This window comes from Bos javanicus, chromosome 10 (assembly GCF_032452875.1).
Source record: "Bos javanicus breed banteng chromosome 10, ARS-OSU_banteng_1.0, whole genome shotgun sequence".
Taxonomy (NCBI): Eukaryota; Metazoa; Chordata; class Mammalia; order Artiodactyla; family Bovidae; genus Bos; species Bos javanicus.
This window is the reverse complement of record NC_083877.1, coordinates 82,250,000-82,258,449: the sequence shown is the minus strand read 5'-3', so window position 1 is coordinate 82,258,449 and position 8,450 is coordinate 82,250,000. Positions and strand designations below refer to the sequence as shown.

The 8,450-nt window shown below is 37.3% G+C and overlaps 1 protein-coding gene across 6 annotated transcripts in view; it reads right to left on the bottom strand.

Annotated features, from left to right (window-relative positions):
• Nucleotides 1-2,825: 2,825 nt before the first annotated feature.
• Nucleotides 2,826-8,450, bottom strand: part of PCNX1 (pecanex 1) — a 185,103-nt gene continuing 179,478 nt past the window's right edge. For all 6 annotated transcript variants that reach the window (XM_061429295.1, XM_061429290.1, XM_061429292.1 and 3 more), the window contains 2 exons: nt 8,036-8,176; nt 2,826-7,857 (listed from right to left, as the gene is read on the bottom strand). In XM_061429295.1, the coding sequence (XP_061285279.1) occupies nt 7,717-7,857; nt 8,036-8,176 (282 nt within the window). In that variant the 3' untranslated portion in view covers nt 2,826-7,716. The remainder of the gene's footprint in view (nt 7,858-8,035; nt 8,177-8,450) is intronic.

Here is an 8,450-nt window from a genome sequence, read left to right as displayed (position 1 = left end):
TTTCATAGGTGGCCTGAATCGGTTTCCTGAAAACAATACTCAAGTTCTGAAAAGCTATGTACAGACCTGTTGCAGACTCTCTGGCCAACTCCTCTGCACACACTGTAGAGTAGCTGTGCTGTTAGTGGAGTAGAGTCCGGGTTCTGGACTCTGATTTGCCTGAGTCAGTCATGGTGACTGTTCTTGTCAGTGACTGGTTCAGAAAATCAGGACACAGGGGCAGGTCAAGAACCTTGCATAGATCAACTCTTACATTCGTACATTAATGAGATACAAGGAGACACATGCTAAGGCTTGGGAGATTTTCCCACTTAAGGGAGGTAATGGGAAGTATTTTTTTCTGAATGACCGTATGTGTGGAATGAGGCCCAGAAATAGACACTCAGTTCCAGTCTGAAAAGAAAGCCAGCAGACATATGAAGGCAGAGTTGAGAAAATTACAGATATACAGAGACGGAGTAACACGAATTAATCAATCCTAAAAGCCCAGATTACCTTTCATTTTCTAGTCAACTAATTTCCTGTTTCGGGAACTTTGAATTGGGTTGTTTTCTTTCTTGCTACCTAGGCTTCTTAAGTAAATATTTTAGAACTATTTAGTTTCATAATGTAATTGTACAAAAGGAGTCACCCCTACATTTATAACAGAGACCAACCTGCATTGTGTCTAAAGAAAGGTACACCTCACATAAGCCATTTGTGCTCACTGTCGAGTTCCCACTAGGACATACTGTATTACTAACTGGTACACAACTGAGCAGTGGTGGGGGATATGTGAGAGCAAACCCATTAACAGTATTAAAAGCACAGAGGCACTGTTTGGTATCTGATTAAATTCAGTGCTGTCCTGGGATGGCAACTGTCTGATAAAAACAAGTCAGGATGCTTGTGCTTCAGGATGGCACTAACCTGGAGTATCCTTACAGGGGTCCAGTTATTGTGTATTCATACAGCATCCCTGGCAGCAAAAAGGAACCTTGGACTCAAAGATGACCTTTCCCTTTCAGCACAGGTTACTGGGCACTGAAACTGAATGGTTTCTTAAAAAGGCTTTCAGGCAAGACAGACTCATCTCTTATTCAGTTCAGTCACTCAGTCGTGTCCAATTCCTTGCGACCCCATGGACTGCGGCACGCCAGGCCTCCCTGCCCATCACCAACTCCTGGAGTTCACCCAAACTCATGTCCATTGAGACGGTGATGCAATCCAACCATCTCATCCTCTGTCGTCCCCTTCTCCTCCTGCCCTCAATCCCTCCCAGCATCAGGGTCTTTTCAAATGAGTCAAGCATCAGGGTCTTTTCAAACGAGTCAGCTCTTCCAATCAGGTGGCCAAAGTACTGGAGTTTCAGCTTCAACATCAGTCCTTCCAATGAACACTCAGGACTGATCTCCTTTAGGATGGACTGGTCGGATCCCCTTGCAGTCCAAGGGACTCTCAAGAGTCTTCTCCAACACCACAGTTCAAAAGCATCAATTCTTTGGCACTCAGCTTTCTTTATAGTCCAACTCTCACATCCATACATGACTACTGGAAAAACCATAGCCTTGACTAGACTGACCTTTGTTGGCAAAGTAATGTCTCTGCTTTTTAATATACTGTCTAGGTTGGTCATAACTTTCCTTCCAAGGAGTAAGCGTCTTCTAAGTTCATGGCTGCAGTCACCATCTGCAGTGATTTCGGAGCCCCCCCTAAATAGTCAGCCACTTGCTATTAATAGATGTCCTAAGAAAATTACAGAGTAACCTAGGGATTCTCTTGTAGAAAAAATTATTTTTTTAAGTATGAAGTTCAAGAATATTTAGTTTTAATAAACACATATGAATGGGAGAAGAGGGGAATCAAACAAATGTTTTGCATAGTAAGTGCTGAGTGAATACCCTAAAAGCCATGGTTTGGTCATGTCCCTATTTCACAAGGTGCTTTTTTCCTTCTCCAGAGGAAAATGCACCTACATGGTGAGATTCATTGGCTACAGGCCAGCAAAACATATTTGAATTCTTTAGGAGAGGAAAAAAAAACCCAACAAAACCCTAAGTAAGCTGCACTTTAAGAGGTTAACAACGAAGAGGTGTAGGGGACCCAGATTTCAGGTCAACCCCCCTTTGAAACTCTGGGTCTAAGATTAATGTAGATTACACACACAGAAAATTCCTTTCTTTGAAGATGTGTTTCATTTAACTAGCATGCTTCCTGTCATTAGATAAAAATACTGTCCTAAGACTAACTACCATTACATCTCCAGGTGAGTCACTGTGATCCTGGGCAGAAAGAGAGCAAACTGTTTGGGGCTCTGATGCCAAAGGACATCACCTGCACCCTGCCAGTTTGGGCTGTTACTTAAAGAGACTCATTAAAGGCTTAGTGAGTGACTCTGTCAAGAGTCTATCTATTATCATTGTAAGTCAGCTTGCATGTTCTTTAAGTATCACACATAAAACTAGTACACACCCTTACGTAGTGTTTGACAGACTCTGATGACCATGATCTGCATGGCCATCTTCTGCACTGTAATCTCATTTAGCACAGTGCATAGGCACACATCTTCATCCCTCATCCTACACATTCCCTCTAATATCATTAACAAGACACATTCAGATACGTTCATAAAATGTAAACTACAACCTTTCTGCCAAGTGTGAAAAGATATCCTTGTATTGTAAAATAGATAATTTCTATTATAGGCTGAATCCCACGTTAGCAAGCCTAAGCATCTGTTTAAAATGATTATCTTCAGAACCAAGTACATGTTTTAAAAATATGCTAGGCAGAGCTCAATACGGTAAACTCTTAATTTTCTTAATTTGACAAAAATGGACAGAAGGCAAAATGAAAAAAAATTTATTTCCTCAGTGTTTTATCCACTGTCAATACTGTATCTTTGATGCAATATATTTGCAAAGAAAAAACAATCTCAGCTTTTAGTTTCCATTTTAAACAACTACAGTATTTACAAGCTGTTCAGAATAACACTCAGACACACACGCACACACACGCTCACAGACATACAGAAGTACATATCTCTGGTTTATACTGAATGCTGGTAGAGGCAATGAATACTTCCAGAGCCCATGATCAGAAAAGGGAAACCCATTCTCCTTCCTCCCACCTACTTTCCTGGAATCATTTTCATATTCTTCCTTCCATTTCCTCATGCAGAGCTCATTGCCAGACTTGTATAATGTTAAGGTAATCATTTTTTACAATTTATTTTTAGTTAAATTATAGTAAGCTTTAAAAAAAAAAGCATAAGCAGACACGATTTTCCCATTTCTATTATTTTGGTTGTAGAATCAAGCTTCATATATAAAAAATCTTGTTATACTACAATTACACTAAACCCAAGAGTCATCTGGAGCAGCCATCTCAGTTTTCCACTACTTCTCTGCTTTAAATTTCAAGGTATCGTCCCATTCTGTGCAAATAACCTGCAGGAATTCATCCTTATCACAATCTTAGGTGACCTTTCTTCCTGCTCCACTGAATCATAAATTCTCAGGTACAGAGCTGAGGCACAGGAAAAAAAGGTATAACTCTATGTAATAGGTGTGTCTTAGAACAGAGCGGTCATGTAACCTTGTGAGGACAATCAGCTCTGGTGCCCCAAAGAATGTTATGCTGCTTCCATAAAACAGTACATAAGGAAGTTCAGCTCACAAATAGAACTTATTTTCTCTAATTCAGAAAGAACACGTGGCTGATAGGCAACAGAGACAAATTCTTATCACATGTGATTCTTGACAAGATGACTTGGGTGAGGTGATTCAAAGCAGAAAATACACCTCTGTTTCAAGCAAAATTAATACTTCAACTCACATACCTATCAGATCTACTTGTATAATAATGAACTTCTTTCCAATCACAGTTCTCACCTAAATAAAAGAAAAAGCCTAGGTATATATCAACCAGATTTTTTTTTTTTTAAATAAGAGAAGTGAAGAAAAGAGAGGCTAGTTTTTTAATACCTTATTAAAAAAAACTATACATATCCAACATAATATTAATGTTTATGCTGCACAAATACATCATGTCTAATTTTCCTCTTTTTCCAGATTAATAAAACTCAACTTCCACGTGGACCAAAACAAAATTCAAAGTTATGGGTTCCAACTATCATCTTCTTCAACGACACTGTTCTCTTCATTTATTTTGGAATTAAAGGAAAAACCTCTAGAACAACAACGGATGTTTTACACCTCATCTGAACAAGGTATGCTAACAAAAGTCAAAAATTGACTGGGTCTGTGTCCAAGCAAAGTAATTTTATGTGATTATAATGTACTACAGAAAAGAACAAGAAGGAATACTGAGAAATTAAAAAAAAAAAAAAGGGGGTGAGGTTTTGTCCATATTCATGAAAAAGTGATGAAAATAAACACAAAAGTAATTCACATTGTGGGCAGCAACTTATAATTTTGTAGCTAGTAAACAAATTCAAATAATTCTCATGCAACACTATTGCTATCTTTTTCTCAAGTCATATATTTACGAAGAAAGATTTTTGCGAGTTAACTAAGATAAAATGGTAATTTTAGCCTTGGGGCAAATCATAAGTTTAAAAGGCTCAGCTCTGGATGAACATGACTCAGTGCAGCGATCGACCACATGAAGAATTCCTAAGCAGGGGCCCAGGGCTGCTGCTCAGAGGCAAAGCAGAATTCATTAAGGCTAAGCTACCCTTGCTTAAATGTGAGGCTGGTTTTTTATATTTTGATATGAGATGGAAAAGTAAACCAACCCAGGAAGAAAAATACATCTTTTTAATGAGCTGACGTTAAAGCTTATATTTTCACTGCCTGACATCTGGTACACAGAGTAATTTTCCATATTTTGCTCAAGAGAGAAATCTTGTCTGACTAATTCTATTTCAAGGATTAGTGGAAGTATCTCAGATATACTTGAAATATTAAGAAAAATACTTCAAATATAATGGAAGTTAATCTCCCAGTAATGGAAACTCAAAGAAGGCAAAACACTGATGAAGTCTGTTCACTAATTTCCTGAAAGGTAATTAATCTCTTATCATCTTAAAAATATAGAGCCTCACCACCTACACTCTCAGACCGCTTAAATATCAACATATTAATCTAGACTTCTGGAAAAATTATAGTTCTTTAGAAAAAAGTCAACATATAAAATTTTATCAAGTGTTGAAAAATGGTGTAAAAAGAGGGCTTACACCAAGTTATAAACTGGAAGATTAACCAAAAACTTGAGTTATAAAATGATTTTTACCACTAAATAAGAGTAATCAAAAAAAAAAAAGCTAACCATTGATAACTCACTCCAGAACTCTAAATAAAAATCAAACAAGAAAAAAACCCAGAAAGCTATCAATAAAACTATTTAAAACAATGAAAAAGGTTTTAAGTGTTTTAATTACATATCTTTACTTTCAAATTAAGGAACTCTCAAAGTTTTGGCAACTGTGAACTAAAGATGCCAATGAGTGTGTACTGGAGTCTCAGATGTCGATACTAATGAAAAACGCTGTGCAGGGAATCTAAATGAATAGCTCACTACCCTCTAAGGGCGCATGGGACAGGGTTAAATAAGACATGTATAATCAATTTAATTACTGAAAGTGTGTACATTTCTCTATTATAGTTTAGGTCAAAGTATTCAGACATGAATCCTTCCTTAAATTATTAATACTTCCCCAAATGCAATTATTAGAAAAGTATTATGATTTTAAAAAGACTGTAAGTTTTAGACTTAAAAAATAAGAACAGGGCTCCTTTTAGGATTCCTAATTAATACAAGTACTTAAAGATAACAAAATTCAATTTGTTTTGAGAAACAGGGTACCTTTGTATAAAGGTTTAATAAATTATTTGATGAAAAGTTTTTCAACAATAAGTTTTGCAGTGTGTGAAGTCTGGAAACATCAACACGAGGCACACTGGCTCCTGAATAACCACAAAAATTTTAAACTGGAAAAAGGAAAAAAAAAAAAGGTTTTGGAGTGAAAATGCAATCACATGGTACATATTAGCTGTTTACTTTCTTAGTTTTCATTCCTTCTACTGAAGTGTCATACTGTACTGCAAGATCTACACTAGAATTACCAAGATCTCCTTCTGTCTCAGAAAGATAACTTCAAACCCACACTGCTCAACAGAGTAGCCACTAAGCACACGTGGCCAGCAAGTATCTGAAATATGGCCAGTTCCAATGCTGAAGTTGGAATACTCTGGATATAACAGATTAAATAAAATGTATGACTGAAATTAACTTCACCTGCTTCTTTTTACTTTTCATTCACGGGGGCAGGAAGATGGCTGCTCCTAAATGCTCACATGTACAGTCTTCTTTGGAGTGTCACACAAAATGTGAAAAAATTTCTGAAGGATTTAAAAAGTGCCATATGTTGAAATCTAAACTGCAGTTCCCACCTAGACCAACTGTAAATTTGAGTTATATATTTCCCTGAATACATACATTAAAAAAAAAACAATAAAATTTAAGTTATGAGACAACATATGAGTTAAGTCAATTTCATCACAGATATAAATATTCCAAATTACAGCTACACACTATAAATCACTGGAAATAAAATTCAAGTCACAGAACAAGGAGAGGAGGAAAAGAAAAGGAAAGTTATTAAAGTGGGATATAACGATAAGAACGGCACCATTTGGATAATTCTGTTTGAAAAAACTTTACTGACTGAACTGCATGTGAATGACTTTAAGAGCTAAGAACTCTTAAAAGGCAATCAATCCTTTCTTTAAATTCCTGGACGTTTCATCTTCTTCTTTGAAAAGCAAAAGCATTTTTCTTCCCAGAACTGACCCCAGCAGAACTTGCTCAGGTGGGAGAAGCAGGGCGGCCGGGGTGCTCCTGGTGCTGGAGCCCATCTGAAGTGTGGACACGGAAGCTGGCAGGAGTGTTCACGGGACCAAGTCACTGACTACTGGCTTTGGGAAACACCAGCGATGAAGCCACGTGTATCTTGAGATGGAGTATTCACTTGAAAGGAAACAACTGGCGGACTGGCATGAAGTACAGACTACTAAAGAAGAGTGAGCAGCACTGTTCCTGCTACGTATGTTTATCAGGAAAGGGAAGGGGTTTATCCCAAAGGCAATTTAAATAATGTTATTTTATTTTTATATATAAATAAATGTTCTGAGAAATCTCAGACTTTAGTGCATTGTAAAAAATTAGTGCAGTTTTTTTCATTAAAGTTTTTAGCGCTCAAGGAATAAGATAAATCTATGTCTGTTCATAGTCTCTTTCACTGTACATTAAACTTTTATACTGCTATGTGTCAAACTGAAGGTTTCTACACTTGTTTTTAAAAATCAAGGTAAATGGATTTCATGTTTTATGACAAAACATGGCAATTATTTTTGGCAAAGAAATTAGAAAAATATGAGATTGTAGTTTAGAAATCAAGAATTTGTTGATTTAAAGCATAGGCAATGCATAGGAAAAAACTTTTAAGGATGTATTTTAACAGAACTTTATCCTTCATGCAAAATGTTTTCTCAGCAGCTAACTTAAAAAAATATTTCAGCTTTATTTGGGGATGGAGACAGTGATGGGAGTCAGGGCGAAGGAGAGGTGCTTAACCTAGCCCACTCTATGTTCAAGTCTCTCCTCCAGGATCAAAGTGATAACTGCAGGCATCTTCTGCTCTCTCCTCTTTTTTTTTTTTCCCCAATATCTTGGAATTTTGAGGGAAAAGAAATGAAGTTATAAAACACTGGCTCACACTTCAGCCCCAAGTTCTAGTACCCCAGTTTCAATGACAGTCACATATTTATCTTCAATCTGGACCAGAAGTACTGTTTTGTCGATGTGGGATCTAGTACCTGGATCTCTGCTGCAAGGCACCCATCGGTGAATCACCTGATGATTTAGAGCAAAACAAGCAGTTAGCGGCAGAGACCTTGAATACACTCACAGACTCTACCCTTACGATTAGAGGCAGTAATTCAGTTTGATAACTAAGCATAAGTACATAAATCAGCTAAAAACATGCATACAGGCTACAAAAAGTCAGGGCACCAGCTTCAGAAGAACTTACATGGCCTTCCATGCCCTCCTGAGGACTCCAGTCCTTCCAGCTGTTCCTCCCAGCTTTTAACCGAATACCCTCATCAGGCCACTGCAGCTCTTTCCTTTTTGACAGGTTTATCCCATCCAGAATTTGACCAGGATCCACAATCTACATTGTAAATAAATATGAATCATTTCCAATTCATTATTTCCTTGAAGATGAATAATTACATAGTTCCAAACAAAATTTCTTTCACAGTACTCTTTTTGTCCACATTCTCCACTGCCTATAATGTAATAAAAAACACCCTGAACAGCCATGTGAGTTCCTTTTAGCCTCCCAGGAGACCTTACTGCCATGGCCACATAACCATGGCTGAAGAGGGAACAAATATCACCAGTGAAAAACTGCTTGCTTTCAGTTTTTACATTGGCAGAAACTT